The sequence below is a fragment of the Pelodiscus sinensis genome, chromosome 16, assembly GCF_049634645.1.
Source record: "Pelodiscus sinensis isolate JC-2024 chromosome 16, ASM4963464v1, whole genome shotgun sequence".
Classification (NCBI taxonomy): Eukaryota; Metazoa; Chordata; order Testudines; family Trionychidae; genus Pelodiscus; species Pelodiscus sinensis.
In genome coordinates this window covers 33,045,247-33,067,435 of record NC_134726.1, presented here as the reverse complement: position 1 = coordinate 33,067,435, position 22,189 = coordinate 33,045,247, and the positions used below count along the sequence as shown (strand labels likewise).

Sequence of the window (22,189 nt, the reverse complement as noted above, 5' to 3'; positions counted from 1 at the left end):
TGTAGACAGGCACCTTAATTTTTTGCGCAAGAAAGCCCGATGGCTAAAATAGCCATCGGAGCTTTTTTGTGCAAAAGCATCCTTGCCAATCTAGACGCTCTTTTGCGGAAATACTTTTAACGGCAAAATGTTTCCGTTAAAAGTATTTCCGCAAAATCATGCCAGTCTAGACATAGCCTAGTAGCGTAAGGAGCACCCTATAGACTTGACCTTACAAAATCCTCACTTGTTCCTTGTGGCCAAAGGCCCCAACCGGTAAAGGCAGACATATAACCCCGGTCCCTTTAAAGCACACTAGAGTACTCACAGAGGTCTGGAAGGAATCTGCCCCTGCTATTCCTGCTGTGCCAGCTTGATGAGAGCAGGGAGGGCATCCACTGCAACAGTCAGGACTATTAGCATCACAGTGCTTTGAACAGTAATGTGTCAATGAAAATGCGGTAGGAGCACAGTAAGTGGCTAACTCGAAAGCCTGCATTTCCTTTCCGCCTTGTTTAAACAAGCACCTCACTACACAGCATGTAAAGGGTGGTGCAAAAATAGTTTATTATGATATAGTTTATGTAAAGTTAGGTAATTATATTTACAACATAATAATGGTCAGCTACATCCATGGGAACCTAGCATGTCTCACAGGAATTGTAAGGAATAAATAATGTGACAAAAGTGATGCTTCTATTACAGTGAACAGTTAATCAAGAACAGTGACTTTTTTTAAAAAAGCACTGAAATAAGGGGAAGAGAGAAAAGATGATTCCACTCATACTCAGTATTGCAGGGGCCTGAAATACATGTGCATTCACCTTTGCAAGAAGAAATGGATCAGGTCTGACACAGCACTGTTGCTGGGTGATTCTTGTGGAATCCTCCCCTTAGGCATACTGTTCAGGCCTACAGCCTGGTGGTTTCAGTTTTTAGATCTCAGCTGCCACTTCTCCATGGTCACTACCCCTGTTTTGTGCTAAGAAGCTGTTCCACAAGTCTTTCACCACTACAATAGCAACCCAGGAAGTAAGTTACACACTCTGAGGTTTGATCTGCTGCTTTTAACACCACACAGCTGGGTTGCAGGTTGGATAGGTGACTTTCTGTTCTGCATCATCACAGGAATTGGAGATGTGATTGACTGGTGGATGTTCACCATAAATTACAACAAATCATGATTTCTGTTTGTCTCCACCAGGGACTGACATTCTTGCCCCAAAGCTGGTAGTGAAGGGGACATACATTTCACTCAGGAACTTTCACGCAGGAACTGATCTCCCTTGATCAGGACTGCTGATTGAAGGTATGCACAAGACAGAACAAAGCTATCTGATTAGGTTGGGTATCTATTGCCACTTCAGAGTTACTGCCCACACACATACTTCCTTCCCCCCATTTAAAATCTCAGGTCAGCCTGAAACACCAGATCGCAAAAGAATGACTACGGATCAAAGACTAAGAAGCCTCATATACTTGCTACAAATCAAAGTCTTTACTATTTTACAACACACTGCTCTCTGTTAGAACAAGGAGTCAGTGTAGATACCCCATTCAGCACACTATCCTGGTGCAGGGTAGACAGGAAGGGTGAGGAAATAATTGCACTAAATTAATACATCAGTGGGTAGTGTTGGTACCAACTTAAAGGCTAATCAGGTTTCTGCCAATGCCTCCTGCCCCCTTGTTCTCTAGTAGTCTCAAAGTGCAGGCTGAGGCAGGTTAAACCACTAGAACTTGGCAGCTTTGTTTTCAGCCCCCATTACTATTCAGTGTCCTTCCCCAGTTATGCAAAAATATTTCTGCAGTCACTTCTAAGAAATGCTCTGTATTACAGTGGTAGGGATCACATAAGTGCAACTCAGTAGTAACTACAATGTATTGAAAGTTATATTTTAAACAGTTACTTACATATCATTGTAAGTTACAGTAAACTTCCATGCTGTTGTACAATATGTAACTACACAGCTAGGAGATAGTTCCCTTGTAAATTTCATGTAGCCTTACAGAGTAGCTTCAATGCTGATGCATAAGTGAGTTACACAATTATACACTAGGCCCTAAGATCCTGGAACCTTAGTTCACTCACTGCAACAGTCCTAAGTTACCGTGCAAGGATATCTGTGTGTGCTCTAGTCACACAGTAGTTACTACTTTATATATAGATAGCAATTTTGCACATTCACAGGGTGTTAATGCCACTATCAAATACAAGATTACTGACTTCTCAATGGAAAAAACAATTTATAGCGCTTTAGAGTTACAGTTCTCAAACAGACTGGACACATTCTTTGGACAAGTATCTTCAAAGCTCTAAAGGTACAGGTCAGAATTTTAAAATATATTTATAACAGTCATCAAAAAACATTCTAATCAGAGGACACAGGATAGGTTCAACATTTTACACTCAAATCTCTTCCAACCCCAAAAGGGACATCTGAATTAGAACAAGATTTTAAAAAACAAAAACAACTTAGTCACACACACAAAAACCCTCCGCTAACTTCTGAGTAATAAATATTTACATTGCGTGCTTTGAATACTATACAGGTTTTAAATTATTTTAAAGAGAATAACAAAGCTTTTTTTAAAAAATGGAAAAAATTACAAAGTAAAGGCAAGCTACACTGAGCGTGCATGTGCTTAAGTGTTCACAACAAACTAAGTACTGTATATGAATCACAAAAATGCAAAGGTCTAGTGGAATTCCAATCAAGTATATAATCATTACAAAAGTGACATTTTACAATGCTTAGGACTGCTTAAATGCACTCCATTCAACTTGTTACAGAAAAATAGCCTTGTTGTGTTTTGCACATCAGCACAAATTCTGCTTTTGAAGCAAATGGGAAAAAATTGCTCCCTCTCTTAGATGGATGGGGGGGAGGGAAAAATCACAGTTAAAAATGACAATCTAATTGTTTCCAGAAGAAAAAAAATGCCAGAAAATTTCTCCACAAAAGACAAAACTTTGGAAACAGTTAGAAGGCGCATACATTTCTATAGCTCTTTAGAACTTGGTTTTACTAGACCTCACATTCTGGTACTTTTCATAGTGTAGGACTGTGTAAAATGCAGTTGCTTGCAAATATATATTTTTCCACACACTATATATTGTGTCCTTTAGGAGCACTGCAAGCATGACAGCTACCATGCCAATTTGCTCTGTCATGTATGGAGGATACCTGGAACATAACCAGGGGAAAAGTGACTTGCAAAATACTCTGCTTTGTGTCTTTCACATATTGGAAGATGCAGATTGAATCAGTCTTGGGCAAAGAGTTGTGGGGGAGGTTTCTCTTACTATGTCCCTCACCCTCATCAGTGTGTGTCAGACTGGACTGATTTTTAGCCTCATGGAGAAAGATGAAACCTGCAGCAGAAGGCAAAACTGAAGTGAAACACAGAACCTTGTACTCAGCTAAGACTTCTGCGATTTTTTAATCTGTGCATTTGAAGGTAGATCTGTGCTTACTTGGGGGGTTGAGTGGAGGTGAACATGCTGCCTAATGCTTGGAGGAGGGCCCCTGACAGTTCAAGTAGGTGCCCATCAAAACTATAGGAAGGGAAGAAACTGCAATGAGGCCTATGCTAGCACATCAGAGCAGAAAGGCATGCTTGCACCACGGTTTTTGTTCATGACCTCTGGAAATCTCAGTTATTGCAATGTGGATGTATTTGAATCATTCCAGCTGAGAGTACTGCAGTCTGAATGGATGGAAAAACTGCACAGAGCAGGCTGCTCTGATGCCCCCTCGAACACCTGACTTTAAAGAGCATACCCCCCACACAGCAGAGAAACAATAAAAACAAAGCCTTCGTCCTTCTCTGGAGATAGCCGTTTCAGAACTCACCCACTCTTGGTGAGAGAGAGAGAGAGAGAGAGAGACTATACCACCACCACATTTGTACAAGACCATTTGTTTAGGTGTTAAATAATTTGAGAGCAAGTTCAGCAAAACAATACCTCTTTGGCCTGTTAGAAATTCATAGAAGCTTTACAAATATTTACCAAAGGGTGGTTCTAATCATCACCCCTCTATACAAGGTGTGTATGTCCTCTCCAGAGCAACCTGTAACACTGGAATTTTGTTTTGGCTACAGCTGGTACCTCTGGCTCTAGTTCATCCTGTAAAACTGAATGTCTAGTTAGCTTTTAAGGGTAGTATGAAGGTCCAGACAGGGGGGGCCAAGAGGCATTATCTGAAGATGCCCCAGTACCAATCCTTTACTGACAGATCCACTCCCACGAGTTCAGATTCTGCTTATCCTTTATTTCTGGCACACCTGGAAGCAAATCCTTTCAAGCAGATCCACTGATTCAATAAGATGGAGGTCACAGGATGATTGGTGTTTGCAGTAAGGTAGGAAATAGATATGAGCCTTAAAGAAAAAGAATCCCAGCTAACCTGAACAAACATCTTGCTTAAGCCTATGACTGTAAGTGTTTCATCCATCATATCCAGGTCCCAGGATTTTCTCAGAACTGTGCACTCCTCAAGGGAAGAAACTGACATAAGCTACTCAAAGCTTCCCTAATTAGTTTTTTGCTTGGGGTATGTACACATGAGAAAGGATAATGGTCTAAGAAATGCATCAAATCTAAGATTCTCTGTCTAAGCGGTGTCCTTAGCCCCAGTCTTTGGGAGTCGGTATAGCAGAAGACAAACCTGAACCACCTCCCTCTCACTGCCCCAGGTAGCATCTTTATAGGATAATTATGGGATCAGAGCACAAACAGAAAACAGTTCAGAGTAACCACTGGATCTGCCATTTCAAGACCACCTCATATGGCTTGCTATTCCACTGCTTTACATGCTTCTCTCCCTGCTCTCCTTTTATACTAAGTGCTCCCACTTTGCAAACATACCACAGTGCCTTTCCTCATGTCCTCACCCATGTACACTGGCTGGATTAAAAGATGGAAAAAATAGCCCTCATTTCAACTAGTGTTCCTTCTCCACCTCTACTAGAACACCCAGCTCAATATGCATGGTTCAAAACACTACCAAGCTGTCCATCAGCATGCTGCAACCCTTCCTCCAAGCCAGCTCTGCACCATATCATGCCATTGTAGCAGCAACCTAATGGTATCTACAGCTGTGTGGTGACACTGGACACTTCCTCCTCTAATGATCCTTTTCTAGCATGAAATCAGGATCTTGACAGATGCAGAGGTAAAAAAAAATGGAGAGTACTTGTTCCAAGCAAAAAGGCTGGACCCTCAAGAGAAAAGTGGCTGGAGTAGGGAAGTGAACAGCATAGAAAAAGATGGCTCCAACCCCCTGGCACCATCTCTATCAGGATCCCCTTGAGGCTCAGTGCAATAAAGCTGTACCACAAAGAGCACCAGGCCATGGCTATGTCTAGCACCATCCTGTCACCTCCATCCCACCGGCATGCAATTCTACATGGAGAAAAGCTGTGCAACCTTCATTTCTCACCCCCACAGTAACCCATCGTAACCAAAAGAAGTGAACACAGCAGCCATAATTTGTTCATTGGGTATCAAAGCAGCTCAGATCCCAGAGGGGTGGGTGTGCGTGGGGGGCAATGGCTTTTCCAACAGGAAAAGAGAGCACACCTTATTCAGATGGCTCAACTGTAAGAAGCCCTCATGGGGCTCTAGGAGGACACAGCCCAGCTTGTGTTCCCCTTGGAAATGTCTCGTTTCAGTCGATTCACGTGAAGTGAAGGAGGAGAAATCCCAGCACTGAAGGACTTCACGCTATCTGTGCCTGTGTTCCCCAGTTTCTACCATCTAAGGGGAGAACTCAGGGTTGGGAGCCGACACCCTCCACTCCCAACCAGGCTGCGATAAGAACAAAGGGATGTTTTCTTTTGGTGGTTGTTCGAGAGGACCAGGAAAGGTCAGAAATAGAGCAAGTTGGCTCTCCTAGGTGACCTCTTCAGTATGTGAAGGTACATACATGATATATGGATCACACCAGTAAGCAAACCCACCTCTACAGTCAGATACAATCACAGCACCAACATCCCCGCTAGACTGCAAGGCACATCTCCTCACAGCCTATGGGGCTTGAGTTCGGCCCAAAGGCTATACTGCCCCTGGCTGCTTTAGACCGGTGGGAGCTACATTCTCCTATGGGAAACCTTCCTCCACCTCCATCAGAGCGTGGCATCATGTGCAACCTGGGCCTGGCTTTGATCTTACAAGGATGAGAATGAGAAACCCTGAAGCTGACGGAGCCCCAGGGATAAGTGTGAGCTGAATCGGGCAGTTTATCATCTTTCAGGAACAGAATGTGCAGACTAACTGAGCTGCATGCTCAGGCCATGCAGGGTGGGTGAGAATTTGAGGCCAGGGAGGGCATGCCTCCTGTGACTAAACAGTGTCCCCTCTGGCTGATTAAAAACCACTGTGGGAGAGTCATATCTAGTCCTCCTTGACTGGAAGGCAGGCCCCATGTCAGAGCTGTTGGAGGGACCCATTAGCATCACCAAGAGAACCACTAGAGTAATGTGAGCAGTGCAGCCCTGGATGGATTCTGAGGCCAGCGCTGGGATAATGAGCTCAGCAACTCTACATGGAAACAAGCTGGGCAGCCTTCATTTCTCCCCCTTAAAGTAACTGTTCATAACCAAAAGAGGTGAACACAGCTGCCACAACGAGTTCACTGGGAGCAAGAAGCCCAGAGGCCAGAGGGAGACAGAGAAGTGGACTTATTTAACCAGTGCCCAGGCAACCACTGAGAATTCACTGTGCTTTCCAGGTATCTGTGGGATATGCAAGCAACTCTTCTCAACAAGAATGCTGAAGGCCTACTGACGGCCAAGAGACCTACCAACGGCAACATGAGTGGCTGATGGGAAAGACTGGAAATGAGTTTCAAACCCATTTTAGCCAATGGTTCCAGAGTCACAAAGAAAAGTGAGGTGTGGTTTTTGGATAGTCCAATCACTATCAAAGCTGGCTGGAAACTCACCAATTGGCCTTGCATGCTGCCAGGGTCAGGCATGGCTGCTGAGCTGCACAAGAGAGCTCCCAATGGCCCTTTGTAAACAAAGCTTTCCAGACTACACAGAGCATTCCTGGGGCAGAGGCTTTCAGCGAAGTGCTGCGCAGGGCTCTCAAGGAGTTTTTTCCCTTAACCAACCTGGCCAACCAAATACAGCTAGCGAGGAACTGAGAGTAGACATGATTGGAGAGAGGCAGTAGCCTAGCTCCCTAAAGAGTCAAGGGCATTGTCCAATGTGATTTAGGCCTGTCCACGCTATGTAGCCATGCTAGGATAGAAACCACTTGTGTTGGAACAGGCCCTAGTTTCAGATTTGAGGCAGGAGTTGTCTTGTCAATTAGTCACGCAGGGCACAGAACCAAGGCGCTGCATAGAGAAGAGATTACATGGATGCTGTTGCCAGCATGGCCACTGGAGAGCTGAGAGATTCCATCTCCCCTCGGCCCTGCCACACTAGTACAATGCTGCACCACCACTGCTGGGCTCCCTCAATCCCTTCCCTCCCCCTCACTTTTTTCTTCACACCACTGGCTTCGTGCTGGCAGTGCTGCTAAACCAGCTTTTAAATGTGATCCTCATTCTGGAGGTAGGAGCAGGCAGGAAGATGTCCCGGGTAGCAGCAATATGGATGGTCTGGAGAGCAGAGGAGTTCGGAAGCTCTTAGTGTGGAGAGGAGCTAAAAGTAAAATGTAGCCATAGATAAGGGTATGGACCTCGGAGTTGTGGGCTGGGCTGGTCAGATCAGCTGCATTCAGGGAGCTGATGAAAAGGGAGCAGCCTTTGAACTGTATATTCCCAGCCAGCGTGGGCTCTGTCTTCCACTCAGTATCTGTCCTCAGACTGGGGAAAGGGAAGCACTCTCACACACAGCAGTTGATGGGAAGCAGCAGAGTGTGGCTGGATTTGAGCAGACAAGCCCTGCAGTCCAGTCCATGGAAGCATATCACTCACGGCACAGGTATGATAGGACGAGAGGAAAGGGTGTGTGTGTGGGGGAGGGGAGATATGGGTCTTAGGGGTGGATATTTTTTAAATCTCCTCTGGCTGTAACAGACTGAAAGCAAGAACCCTAGCCACCCTCACAGCAGACTCCCCTCATTTTTCTCTGGCAGCTGTCGGGTTGTTGGTGCGGTGACCCAAGCACGTGCCTGATGGATGGGGCTGCTTTACGACACAAACTGACTTGCCTTTCCTGATGTTTTGACCACAAGCTCTTCCCTGCAGGAGCAAGGAATTCACGCTCAGAGGACTGGCTCATGGTGTATGACTTAGCACCAGGCCACTCGACAACAGCAGAGCTAGGTCTGGCCTGCACCAGCTAGGCCGTTTTTAAACCAAAGCAGTTGGTATGACAGAGCTAGCTTATCAATAGGCAGCTGAGCCTTAATACTGACACTTAGTGTAACGGTTTACAGTGAAAGAAGGAGCCAGAGAGGGTAGAACTCCATCCTTCCTCTCCCTCGCAGAGTCGCTGAAGCATCTCACGATGCGGACAAAGGAGCTGTGGAGTCAAGGTGGCAGGGGCAGGAAGACCTGCCAGTCACACTTAGTCTGGGAGCATGGAGACGAACAGCGAGGATCATAAGGAACTAGGAACAGGCGGTGCTCAGGCTGTGCGATCGCAAGCTGGGAGGTGCGTGTGTTCAAGCTGAAGGGGAGAACTAGTCTTTCTTCAAGTCCCTGGATTCAAAGAGTTTCAAGCGTTCTTGCACGGTCAGGCCTTCCTTCAGACTCTGGGAGAGAAGACAGGGACAGTGTCAAACAGGACTGCAGGAGTAGGTGACAGCAGCCAACAGGGGGATGGGGCAGATGCTCAGGCAAAGGAAATGTGGGTAGGGGAGGAAATGCCTCCCTGAAGGGGAGAGATTAGTGGAACATGCTGGAGGGAACAGACCATTATGGAATGTTGTTACTGGTGAATCACACCAAGCACGCGAGATTGGAAATTAACTGTGACACAAAACTTCAGAGACAAATGACGCGCATGAGATCACAAGCATGATTAGCTTGACTCTGACAACAATCCCTGTGGCTTGCAGTATACAGAGCTACAGGGCAGTTTTACCAATGGAACTTGGGCTTTCAGAAGAGCCAAAGCAGCACACCTTGGTTCTGCTGACAGCAATTACTACCATGTTAAGAGGGACCTGCACCCCGGTTCCAGTCCTGTGTGACGAAGATCAATTTGGGGCTCATTAGGAGTCCACTTTGGATGGTCATGGCTCCAAATATGTCCCAAGCTTTATTGCTCAGGGCTATGTGGACCATCTCACTCTACCCTCAGTTAACCTAGGCTGGGGGCCTTCCCAAGCAAGCCTTGCCAACTAAGCCCGAGCTGTACTGTGGCTCTCATGATGCGTTTCCTATAGTTTCCAGCAGGGAACCAATCTCATGACCCGGTCCAGATTTTACACCCATGTCTTCCGAAGTGACGCAGCAAGACTGAAACGTCCATCCATCTAGCCCTCACTAGCACTGCCATTTGGGAGTCAGATATTGGAACTCTCTCCAGCCCACACGAGTCGGGGTGGGGGGAGGGGGAGAAGGATGTAAGGAACTGCTTGATTTATTGCTTATCCCCGCCCCTATCATATGGTGGAATCCTCATGTTCCTGCATTTGGGACAGATGGATTTACCCAGGGGCTCAACAAACTTGACCACAGACACTACGACAAGGCCACAGGCGCACCCTGTCCCATCTTAAGGCTTAGGGTGGATGGGGGCTGGGGGATACTCCACCTTAGCAGACTGCTTTCCCAGGATCAAGCATGCAAAGTTCTGCACCACATAGATGCAGAAGCTAAAACCTGCTTCCATCTTGGGATGTGCTCAGCTGATCAAATACAGGCAGCCAATCTGCCAAAGCATTTGCCCATTTGCAGGCAGCAAAGTCATCTGAGAGGCAGCTCACTGTGTCCACTGTACAGTAACACCAGCCTCTGGATATCTGCTCTACAAATCAACTCATGGCAGCTCTACAACACACAGACCCTGGCAGAGTTGTGTGCAATGTTCCCCATTTTCTTTTAAGTCAGTGTTTCTCAAACTTTTTGGCCCACTGCCCACCCTGCTCAATGCAGACCTTTCCGCGGACCACCAGCCAACCACCCATGATGACAAAATGGGTGCAGGAGGGGGTGGTGGTGCAGATCTGGGCAGGAAGGGACAAAATTGCTCTGGGGCTGGGCCATTCAAAGGGGCCGGAGCTCCTTTGAATTGCTGCAGGAACAGGAGTGCTACTTTGCATGGCTTTGAGGGCTGGGGGGCCCAGCACCATGGTCTGGGTGGCACTAAGGACCGACTGCCCTTGGCTCTGCCTCTTCCAGGCATGCAGAGCAACTGCCCCCCCCCTTGCCCAGGAGCCTGCAGGAGTGGGTTGAGGGTGTCTGGCCAGGAAGCAGGGAGTAGGAGTGGGGTCTGCGCATGAGAGGGATGGGGGGGGGGTGCTTAAATGGCTTCACGTGCCCAGGCACAGTGTCCGAGGCACTACCTCCTGCTATTCCCATTGGCTATGAATCAGGCCAATGGAAGCAGCAGGGAAAGTCTCCAGGCTGTGCTTCCCTATGCTGCCATTCTCCCAGCCGTGGGGAAGGGGAATAGCTGCACGCAGAGCCCCTTGCTTCCCCTGTGAACCAGATCCAGTCCGCCAGGCTTGGGGCTCCCTCCCTGTGGCGGGAAACCAGCACTGGCACTTCAGCCTTGGCGGGAGGGAGAGCCTCAAGCCACTGCCCACCTGCAAAGCAGCCTCAGACCACTAGTGGTTCACAGACTGTGCTTTGAGAACCGTATCAGAAAACTAAAGGACACTTCGGTCTTATAGGCCGCAAGGCCAAGTTTGGATTAGCAAGGAGCTAGTAGGGGAAGTTGAGGTTGCAAAACCAGTGTGCATAGAATGGTTGTGATACTGTGAAGTGACCACTGTATTTCTAAAGCACTCCCCCTGCATTGCTAGAAACACAACTACCATCTACAGGGGTTTGTAAAATGACCTGTTGGGTTTCACTGCTCAGGCTCAGAGAAACGCAATCTGTTATTGGGGGAGAACAGGCACTGGGATTTTTACACTTTACTTTAAATAGTGTGTTCTCTCTTTTTGGATGACAGATGAGAAACACTCAAACTTCAGGATTAACTTCACAGGACTTGGCGCATGAGAAGATAGGTCAAATACAGTATCGATCCTATTCAAATGTAGAGTCACTTTAAATCCAACCTGGACCGTTGAATTCTCCCATCTCTTTATAGATCACGACACCATAATGCATTAGACTATACTGCCAAGAGTAGGAAGCCAAGCAAGCCCCTCACTTAGATCACTTATCCTGATACCATAGTGCAGAGTTCAGTTTGTGACACACATGCCCCAAATTTGCCCAATGGATGCCTTGATGCCTTTCAAATCCTCTCCCCCCTAACCGAGGGTGGGTATTTTTGACCGGGGGCAGGAGGACACTTTAGAAATTTTTGAAGTGGCCGCAGGCTGCCCCAGAAGGCGCATGACTTCAGGAAGAAGGGGCAGGGCCAAGACACTGCTGTGCTTCCCCGCCCACAGCCCCTGATTGGTCTGAAGTGGGGGAGCATGTGGAGTCTTAGCCTCTGCCCTTCCCTGAGAGAGCTGCCAGCTGTTCTGAAAAGCTGGCAGTTCCTTCTAGGCACCTGCATCCCTGGCAGTGAGAGGAGACTTTGCATGCTCCCCCTCCTTGCCCCCAGGTTAATCAGGGCCTGGAGGTGGCAGGAGAGAACACGAAGTCTGCCCATGCCCTGCAAGGAAGCGCCACACTTAAGAGTCACCCACCAGCTGAGCAGCAGCTGGCAGCTGACTTAAGTGCCCAGCCCCTTGCAGGGTGGGCGGAGACTTCACATGCTCTCCCCACCCCCAGGTCAATCAGGAGCAGGGGGAAACACACAAAGTCTCCTCCCACCCTGCCCTTGTACTGCAAGGGAACCGCTCCCTTCTAAGTCTCTTGCTCCCTGCCCTCTGGCGCGCGGTGCTTAGAGTCAACCGCCAGGGCTGACACAGTGCTGCGCGCTCCCCTGTCCCTAGGCCCTGATTGGCCTGAGGATGGGGGAGCGGCAGGACCTCCCTAGGCTGGATCGATCTGCTTGGCGGAACGAATCCAGCCGGTGGAGACCCTTTCCCTCACCCCTGCTTTAGCCCCACTGGAAACCAATCCCATTCCCCCCTTAGGATTATCCCATTCTCAGATCCCTGGCCAAATGCTGCAAACCTTCCTGTTGCTGCTGGTTACCCATGACATCCCTGTTATTGGAACTGCCCCCTTTCATTAGCTGCTTCCTCCTACCAGACGTGCTTGGAAGCCACCAGGCTGTGTCTGACAGAGCAGTTGTTAAAAGAGGTGACGAATTGTTGCAACACAACCACTGGGTAGACAGGGCATTGCTGGAGGATGCTCCACCAGAGGAAATGCCTGTGCTCAGGAACCGATCATCTCAGTCCAGGACACTCCCTTTGCAATGGAGAGTTGGAGCAGCTGCTCCATGCTGCCATCTTGGTGGGAGATTCAATGTAGCTGCAGGGGCCTTCTCCAGTCACTTCTAACCGCTCTTCAGCGCTAAGGGAGAGTTCCTAGGTGTCGCCCAGCCCCAACCTGACTACCAAAACCGAGGTTCCCTTTCTCTGCAAGGGCTGCATGTTGAAGTGAGTTTAGTGTGAGGCATGCACAGTCATTCAGCATGCACACTCGGTGTCCCAATCCGACACAGCCAGTGGGGGGGAATGTGCCCAAGAGGTGCGCACACCCGCCCAGTGATGGATTTCTGTGCTGGTGGGGGTGGGAGAAGGTTAGGTGAGAAAACCAAATTCCCCAGGGAAGGACCAAACTGATTTCATTGTAGGGTAATCTGCTCCCCACCCCAGGGATCAATTTCAAATCAGTGAGTAAGAGAAGGCTCGTTTGTCATGGAGGAGTGAGCAGGGCATGCAAAGTGGGCTGTCCCCTTCGAGAGCTGTATCATTTGGTGGGTGCTGGTTTGGTTACCTACGTGACAGGGAACCTGGACTCTGGTTCATTTCAGTTATCCCATGAGACCTGCTCAATAACGGACTGTCAAAGGAAAAAGCAAAATAAAGAAGAAAAAACAGAAAACAAGAAGCACATAAATCCTAATTGCATTGACGTAGCCACAGCCCCGGCACCCCTCCTTAGCTGAACAAGCAGACAGCATGCCCATCTGTCCGGCTGTATCCTCCATCCCAAATAAACACAGACACAGAGGGGATGACAAAATAAGCAGCTGAGGTGAAGTGGGGAAGGGAAACGTAGAGACCATTTGCAAACCAGCACCTCAGCTGCACCCTTTGATATGCACAGGTACTAGCTGCACACGAGGGAGATCTGTGCACACAAACTGGGCCTGTATGCACAAGCACAGGACTGTGCAGGTGCAAACCTGTGCAGTGTACACACTGGGGGCACCCGGGCACTAGGCTCCAGCAGCTTAATCACCACCGGTTGAAATGGAAGCCATGGTCAGAGCTTGGCCAGTGACTCTTGGCTCCACTGTGTTGGGAGAGGATGGAGCTAGAATTCTTCTCACTCTGCTACAGCAGCCCAGTTTCATCAGCACAAGATGCTCAGTATCAGTGGGGAGAGGGGAGGCCAGTCTTATCTAAGCGGAGAGATCTTGTGAGAGAGAGCCTGGGACACTCCACTTAGGCTGACAGGGAACTTCTCCATTCGCCCTTCCCATTCAAGTGGGGTGCTTGCGGTGCCATGAAGAGGATTAAAGCCCTCAGCTGGCAGGCCACACACAGCTACAATGGGATTTGGGACATGCAGCAAGTACAGCACAGCCAGGCTGTAAAGCCCTGAGAACCACCGGGCCATCAGCCCCAGCCTCCCCAGGTAAAAGAAAATGACAGGTTAAATGTAGCCTCGCTCCAGGTACAGCCCAAAAAGGCTGCAGTGAATTACACTGTATTACCCCTGAGATGCCCATCACAATAGTACCAGGCACACTTAAACCAAACCTCAACACAAAAGTGGGGAGCAAATGCCAGAAAGGACCCTCCTGGGAAACGCCTGAGAACTGGGGTGAGCTCCCTGTTTCCGATCGCAGCCCCAGTAGCTGTGGAGGTCAGTGTCACGCCTAGATTTCAGCAGCATAGGGCCTCAGGAAGAGGCCAGGGGGCCAGAGAGCACCAGTGCTCAAAGCACTCCTCTAAGCACTGCAGGCTGGGAAGTCACTGCTTTATTCCCCTGCATCACAGCAGAATGGGGGGATTCCCTCTGACTGAACACCAAAGAGGGGGGGAGGCAAAAAGAGCATGGCTCAATCCCATAATATTCTGGGTAACTCAGTTAACCCCATCATGAACCCTCTCCTGCAATCATGTTGTGAGTGAGGAGGGGCTGAGGCTGTCTTGACACCCCACCTATGTGACTCCACTTCCAAGGGCCTGGCCAGTTCAGCAACTGCTCTAGGCAGGGCAATTTTTCCCTCCAGCACTACATGCTGATGCAAGCACAAAGACCAGCAGTAGGGATGGAAAAAATCCTCCTGGCTCATCCCCCTGCCAACCAGCCTCAGTTTCCTCTTGGCAGTCTCCTCTACAATTCCCAATGGAGCTGCGTGGAGCATTCGCGTCACCTGGGCAGAGAAACACACTCACCTTTGACCTGATATTCCTTAGTTGCCGGCTAACACTGGATCGGTCTTTCTTCAAGAAGTCGGGGTTGCTTTTTGATTTCATGATGTCTGCGGAGATCAAAGGGAACAGCATGAGCCTTCTGCTTACAGCCCTGCGGCTGCAGAGTCCTGACTCCATCCCAAGGGAGAGCAAAGGTTGAGCGGTTCAGGCTCATCCTGTGGAGCTGACTCAGCAGAGGGCAGCCATAGCCCTACAGAGCCACAGGGACAGCACAAGCTTAGCATGGCCTCACCCAGTTACTGCATGAGGCAAGAGGCCCCCATAATGCAAAGTAACATCCCTGAGGCTATGTGTACACTGCTGTTTTTTCCCCCCCAGCAGAAGATACGCAAATTGCGCTCTCATTTGCATATCTTTTGCAGATCCTTCTTGCAGAAGAGGTTTTGCTGCTAAAAAGCCCCGTGTAGACAGGGCCACTTGTCGGGAAAAAAAACTTGCGCAAGATCCCTTATTCCTCAAAAAATTAAGCTTAGAGGATCTTGCGAAAAAGGGTTTTTTTCCCCAACAAATGGCCCCGTCTACACGGGACTTTTTAGTGGCAAAACCTCTTCTGCAAAAAGGATCGGCAGAAGATATGCAAATGAGTGCGCAATCTGCATATCTTTTGCCCCCCCCCCCCCCAAAGGCAGTGTAGACATAGCCTGAATGACTGGGACAAAGGTGGTTTCCAAAGACCCGGGAGAAACTTTCCATCCCTAAGCCAGAAGGAGGAAGGGCCACTAGAGGTGAGAGTCCCATTAAATCCTTGGCCTCTCTTCAAGGGGACGGGAACAGAGAAGGTCTGGAACAGGGAGGAGGTTGCAGTGGGGAGACCTGCCTGTTATTAAGGAACTAGACACGGATCCTGCCCCCACGTCAACACTGACAGGTCACCCAACAGCTCTTTTAGATGGTAACTTATCATGGCCAACCTAGGCCACATTCCAGTAAATAATCTGGAGCTGAACAGCTTTTAGCCTCATGAACAACCTCCTGGGCCAGGCAGCCCATGCTCCAGCTTCACTTTATGCACAACCTGGGCCGTATTCTTCTCTGGTATTGCTCCAATATATTAAGTGGTGCGATAGGCCGGAGGAATGCTCCATGTGTTAGAATCTCCCAACTCACCGTGACTGCATAAGAGCTCCTGTACAACCCTACCATGCCCTGCCCTCAGTCCTCTAGATCTACACTGTCCCTGGAAGGTCGGGTTAAGGTACGTAACTCCAGCTATGTAAAATACATAGCTAGAGTGCGTTTACCTTAAGCCCAGCTTGGCTCCATCTTCACAGTGGGGAGCAAACACTCCTGACAGCTTCCCTTGGCAAACACTCCTGACAGCTTCCCTTGGCACCAACCAGAGCCACCCATACCATTTGATTTAGCGGGTCTTAACTAGACCTGCTAAATTGAACACCAGAAGATCGATCTCCGGTGCCTCAGTGGAGACATGGCCTTTATCACACTAGAGCTGGTACTGCCCACTGCATGCCCTGGGGGCGGGAATGAGGCTGCTCAGCACAGCAGAGAAACTGACCATATCCCGACACAGTGGTATTCTCAGGGGATTTCTCGCCCAGTGCTTCGGTGGCTGCCTTCAGCTGCTCTTTCAACCTGCTGATGTCGCAGTCTGCCTTGGCCTTCACGATGCTCAGCTCCGTGTAGATGTCTTTGTACTTGTCACTGGCATATTTCTTATCCTGGGAAAGGAACAAGGAAAACCCACAGAGAAAAACAGTCACATGGAACCAGTAAGGTTATGTGCTTCTTACAACACAAGGAAACAGCATTTTGGGATAGACTCAGGAACTCCAGCACTTCTTGTTTATCACTATGCTACATGCTAAAAGCTTTTCTGTATGTGCTGTCCCCAGGACTCAGATCATCCTGCTAAAACCTATTGCTAACCCATGCATGCTAAAAGGAGAGTTCCTTTTGGCTAAGGGCTACATTGGATCCAGGACATACAGCTGGACAGTTCTGATTCCATCCAGTAGAGAGCAGTGCTACACGGGTGGCAGGTTTGTATAATTTTTGGTGGTGCCCAGAATAGTCTAGTCTGTCCCTCCTCCACACCACGTAAGCCAACATATATTTTATTAAATCATGTAAAAATGGACTGGAAACCGTAAGCTTTTAACAGTCTCCCTTTATTGCACAATATCACTATCGTAAGAAAAATATATTTAACTAAGAATATCAACGTTATTAATACTCTTTTGAATATGGAACAAACCCATTGTGGATTCCACTGTGCATCAAATGGATATTATATTTTGTTGTACCTGTTGTGACGAAGTGGGAATGTTCTTAACGTTTTCTCTGATGGACACATGACCAAAAGTAAAGTCCCCTCTCTAAGGACTTTTCCCACCATCCTCCTACAAATAGGGATTAGTGTGGCCCTCCCCACACTCCCCTCATGCAACTATCCTGCAATTGCATTAACCCACTGTGTGTGACATTAACTCGGGGGCAGAGAGGCTGGGGGAAGTGTTCCCTCTAAGAGTTTCCTTCCATGAGCAAAATACATTTTGTGTTGTGCACCAGTACTGAGTTGGTGTGTCTTGTTTGGATGTGCCACTGTGGCACCCAAGTTATTAATAAATATCTTCTAAACCTCTACCCTTTCCCTCTGCTGCCATGTCTCCTCCCCTTGGTCCATCAGCTCCCCTGGTACCTGCTGCCCCCAACCCCTCACCCTCCTCTGCTGTCCTGACTCGGACTCCTGCTCTTCTTACTGCCCTCAGCCCTCCTGAGACCTGCCCCCCTCTACCAGCCCTTCTATCCCACCCCATGCCCACTCCTCTAGTAGCCCCACTCTGATCATGTGAGCTACCCATCTTTATCCCCTCTCCTAAAACCTTCCTCTACACACCTGCCCTGCCTCTCTCCTCTGGTGCTGGTGCCTCCCCTGCAGGTGTCTGCTCTTCTGCTTCACCCCCAGAATCCCCTGGCACCTGTACCTTCCCTTAGCCCTGCACCCTCCTGGTGCCCCCCCCTTCCCTCACTGTCCCTGCCCCCTTTGCCCTCTTTCCCTGATACTCACTCCCTTACTAACCTCTGCCCCCTGTTCCCCTCATGCCCCTGTGCCCTCACATGACTTGCTCCATCCCCGCCTGCCTCATGCCCACCCCTTCTTTCAAGCCTTCTCCCAGCACCTCCCCCTTCCCCCCCCCCAAGCTCCCAATGACCTTACCCTCTCCTCTCCCAGCATCACCCTGTCCCCCCTCCCACTGACACCTCCCCTCCTGCCCTTTTCCTCAGTCTCCACTTGGCCGCCTGGCATTTGTCTCTCCTCCACCATGTCCCTTGGTACCTTCCCCTTTCTTCTCCTGACCTGCCCCCCTCTCCTCAGCACAAGCCCCTTCCTCTCCCGCCCCTTCCCTCTATTCTTCCCCCTCCCCACCCTACCCCACCACACCCCTCCTCTCCCCACCTTCTTACTTCCAGTTTGCAGTGCTGGAGTCTGTGAATGGGCCCCAGTTGCTTCTGGGGCGCCAGACCACTTGCCGGGCCTGGAGCTGAGCCGTGCGGTTTTAAAGTCCCAGGCCGTGACGTCATGCCATGCCCGGGCGTCTCCCCTCTCAGCTCTTGCGCAGCGTTTCAGCACGCTGCGCATGCGCAGCTTTCATTCCGGCAGGGACGCTCCGGGGCTGGGAGGGGGGAGGGAGGGGATGCTCCGGGGCCAGGCGGGGAGGCCAGCAGGGGAGGGCCAGGGCCCGCTCCAACCAGGGCTGGGGGAGAGACCCAGCTCCAAATATTGGTGGAGCAGGGCCCCCAGCTCTGAATACTCCTGGAGCATGGGTACCACGATCCCATATAACTCACTGCCTATGGTGCTACACATTCACACCAGTTAGTTTATTGCAGAATGTATTGTTTGTGGCTTTCTGTTTAAATCAGGAAAATGGCATGGAACTAAAATGTTGAGAACATGCCTCAGCAAATTAATCTCTTATGCTATTCGCAGGGTTTGTGTATTTAACACAGGACATTTAAAATCTGATGTCACAGAAAACTAGGACAAAACCATGTAAGGTCAAATCTTTCCAGGAAGAGACCAAAACAAATCCTGGTTTGATGCTTCCAGAGACTTCATTTATAGCACAAAGTCAATAACCCACAAGTGGCCGTGTCAGTTAAGGCAGAGCAATGTTTAAATGCTGATTCAACTCTTAAAAATAGTTAGTTAACTCCCCCCTGAAAATGAGCAAACCCATGCAGGACAGAGGGCGTTCAGAGACAGCCCTGCCCTAGGCATTACCCTCAGTGCAGTCTGCAGTTCATCTTTGAGGGAGCTGATCTCCTGCTTCAGATACTGGATTTCGGATTCCTTGACCCGCAATAGTACCTGTAGGGAAACAGAGACCAGGCATTTTCACCCAGAAACATAGGCTCACACACACACTAGAAAGATACAGTAAGCGACAGCTTCAGGAGTAACAGGGAGCCCATTGAGTCTGATCAGGTAATAAATGAGCAAGTAGGTCTCAAGTAACAGCATGGATTTGTCAAGAACAAATCATGTGAAACCAGAAGATTTCTTTGACAGCATAACAAACCTTGTGGTACATGTGGTCTATCTTGACTTTAGTGAGGCTTGTGATACTATTTCACATGACTGTCTCAAACAAACTAGGGAAATACAACCTAGGTGGGGCTATTAACAGGCAGGTGCGTAACTGGTTGGAAAACTGTTCCCAAAGAGTAGTTATTAGCCGGTCACAGTCAAGCTGGAAGGACATATTAAGTAGGGTCCCATGGGCATTAGATCTGGTTCCAGTTCTGTCCAATATCTTCATCAATGAGTTAGATAATGGCAGAGAGTATTAAGTTTGCGGACGATACCACACTGGAAAGAGTTGCAAGTGTACTGGAAGACAGCACTGAAACTCAAAATGATCTGGACAAACAAATAGAATGAAATTCAATACGGACAAATCCAAAGTACTCCACTTTGGAAGGAATAATCAGTTTGCATGCATACAAAATGGGACAGGACTGTCTAGGAAGGGATTTAGGGGTCATAGTGGATCCCAAGCTAAATAGGAGTCAACAGTGTAACACTGCTGCAAAAAAACAAACTTCATTCTGGAATGTATTAACAGGAGTGTTGTGAGCAAGACACAAGTAGTCAGGGGCGGATATATGGCAGGGAGAACGGGGTGGCCGCCCCGGGCCCCGGGCTTCAGAAAGCCCCGCGCATGCGCCGTGGCAAAGGGGGGGGCCCCGCAGAATTATGCTGCCCCGGGCCCCGCAAAATGGTCATCTGGCCCTGCAAGTAGTAATTCTTCAGCTCTACTCCATGCTGATTAGGCCTCAACTGGAGTATTGTGCTCAGTTCTGGGTGCCACATTTTAGAAACTGGAGAAAGTCCTTAGAAAAGCAACAAAAATGATTAAAGGTCTAGAAAACATGACTTATGAAGGAAGATTAAAATAGCTGGGTTTGTTTAGTCTGAAGGAGAGAAGACAGAGTGGACATAACATTTGTCAGGTACATAAAGGATGTTATAAGGATGAGGGAGATACGTTGTTCTCTAACTTCTGAGGATAGGACAAGAAGCAATGGGCTTAAACAGAAGGAAGAGGGATTTAGGTTGGACGTTAGGAAAAACGTCCTAATTGTCAGGGTGGCTAAGCACTGGATTAAATTGCCTAGGGAGGTTGTTTCCATCACTGGAGATTTTTAAGTGCAGCTTAGCCAAACACCTGTCAGGGATGGTCTAAATCAGTGTTTCTCAACTTTTTGCTCATGGCCCCCTTCGGAGCCTCGTTTACCTCTGTGGCCCCCCTCATAGCCGCTGTTAGTTGGAAAAAAAGGTACATAATTTACCTAATGTTCCGTTTTTTCCATGTGGCCCCCTAGAGGTAGGGCGTGGCCCCCGGGGAGCCAAATGGTCCACGGTTGAGAACCACTGGTCTAAATAATACTTAGTCCTGCCTTGAGTGCAGGGGACTGGACTAAATGACCTCTTGAGGTCCCTTCCAGCCCTACAGTTCTATGATAGTTCAGTCCAGGCTGTTCTTTGGGGCAGTTCAAAGATGGGGCCCACTTGGAGAGAAAACTGTGCCTGGAGTTTGTGCTGACAATGAATTACACTCGCACATGCCTGTACCTAAATATCTCTCAACCAACCACATTAGGGCTGAAAAACGGAAGGTAGGGGTTAGATAATGTGCCGAAGGCTAGCAGAGGAACCAGAGAAAGAAGTTTGATTAGAACCCAGGAGCTGTTGGCTCGTCTCATTCTCAGATCACACCGTGCGTGATTTTACTGTCCTTCTAACCACCCCTCCCCACTCTTCCTAGTCTAACGGCAGGGCATTTCTTTATGAGAGCCTGAGATGGATCTTGGGTCATTCATGAGCCAGGCAGGGATCAAGGCCTACACTGCTCCTTGCCCATCTGCAGCTGGGACTATCTGCAATGCCTTTAGTCATCAAAGCAGAGACCAGCTTCTTTGGGTCTACCTCCTGGTCCTGTGCAGCTTCTAGTAAAGGGACCAGGGCACTTACCTCCAACTCATAGGCATCCTTGCCCTGCGTGAGAGGTGAGCCAGCAGTCTCTCCCCCGCCCTCCCCAGTCCGTAACCGTGTGATCTCCACAGCTAGGCGGTTATTCAGCTCCTGGAAAGAAGAAAGAGTCACTTTGTAAGCAGAAGAGTTATAGGATTATTCCTATCAAATGCTGTCATTGGTTGTTTTGTCTTCAGTTGCCTTGCAAGGCTCCCTCTGTGGGACTCCCCATGCATTCAGCCCCATTTGAACTATGCAGAATTGCATAGGGGGGAGTGTGGGGGGGGGGAAGACAGCTAGAGGAATGCAGACACTGTCAGGTCCTGGGGACCAATCTGGGACAGCTCCCTGCCTTGGGGCTGTTTTGGTGCTAGCTTACTTTTAACATCACTTTAATGTTATTACTTAGGCTCAGGACAGCAGAGCAGACACAGCTCTTCCCCCAGAAGAAGCCATGCCCTCCTCCAAAAATCCCATTGAAAGCAGTGACCAGGCGAGGAGCTCTAGGGCAGCTGCTGCCTCACCTGATTGTGTGCGTTGAGCTCCTGGTTCTCTCGCTGGCACTGGCGGAGGGCCTGCCTCTCAGCCTCCAGGGCCTGGGCCAAGTGAGCGTTCTCCAAGCACTTCTGGGAGTACTGCTCTGAAAGGACTTCCAGTTCCCGCTGGACCGACTGCAGCTCCTCCCTGCAGCGGGGCAAAACCAAGAGGCAGATAGGCTGGGGCCATGTCCACAGCTTTCCAGCGATGAAGCCCACAGCCCAAGGATAGCAGGACATCTGCCTGGAAGGTGAGGGAGACTCTCTGCTTTTGAAAGAATCTCAAGTCCAGGTGGCCAGCTAACCTCCTCCTTTCCTGAAACCCCTTCCTATCCACCTCTGGCACCCACAGTTTAGGCACGTCCTTTGATCACTTAAAAATGATTCTTTAGGCTGAAAGCTACCATGCTTGTTCTCAGCTCAGAGGGAAAGACTATGCGCGGGTGGACTGGGCTGAGCACAGTTATATTATATGTGGGATAAAGCAACTCAGCTCTTCATCCAACTCCTGTATTAACA

General features: G+C 49.1%; 1 protein-coding gene across 13 annotated transcripts in view; it reads right to left on the bottom strand.

The window, feature by feature from the left end:
• Positions 1-1,854: 1,854 nt before the first annotated feature.
• Positions 1,855-22,189, bottom strand: part of MPRIP (myosin phosphatase Rho interacting protein) — a 191,260-nt gene continuing 170,925 nt past the window's right edge. For 10 of the 13 annotated variants that reach the window (XM_075899715.1, XM_075899716.1, XM_075899721.1 and 7 more), the window contains 6 exons: positions 21,659-21,818; positions 21,135-21,245; positions 18,882-18,968; positions 16,152-16,314; positions 14,597-14,682; positions 1,855-8,695 (listed from right to left, as the gene is read on the bottom strand). In XM_075899715.1, the coding sequence (XP_075755830.1) occupies positions 8,624-8,695; positions 14,597-14,682; positions 16,152-16,314; positions 18,882-18,968; positions 21,135-21,245; positions 21,659-21,818 (679 nt within the window). In that variant the 3' untranslated portion in view covers positions 1,855-8,623. Of the gene's footprint in view, positions 8,696-12,962; positions 13,029-14,596; positions 14,683-16,151; positions 16,315-18,881; positions 18,969-21,134; positions 21,246-21,658; positions 21,819-22,189 lie in introns of all 13 variants that reach the window. The other 3 variants (XM_075899718.1, XM_075899728.1, XM_075899719.1) reach the window with 2 other exon arrangements.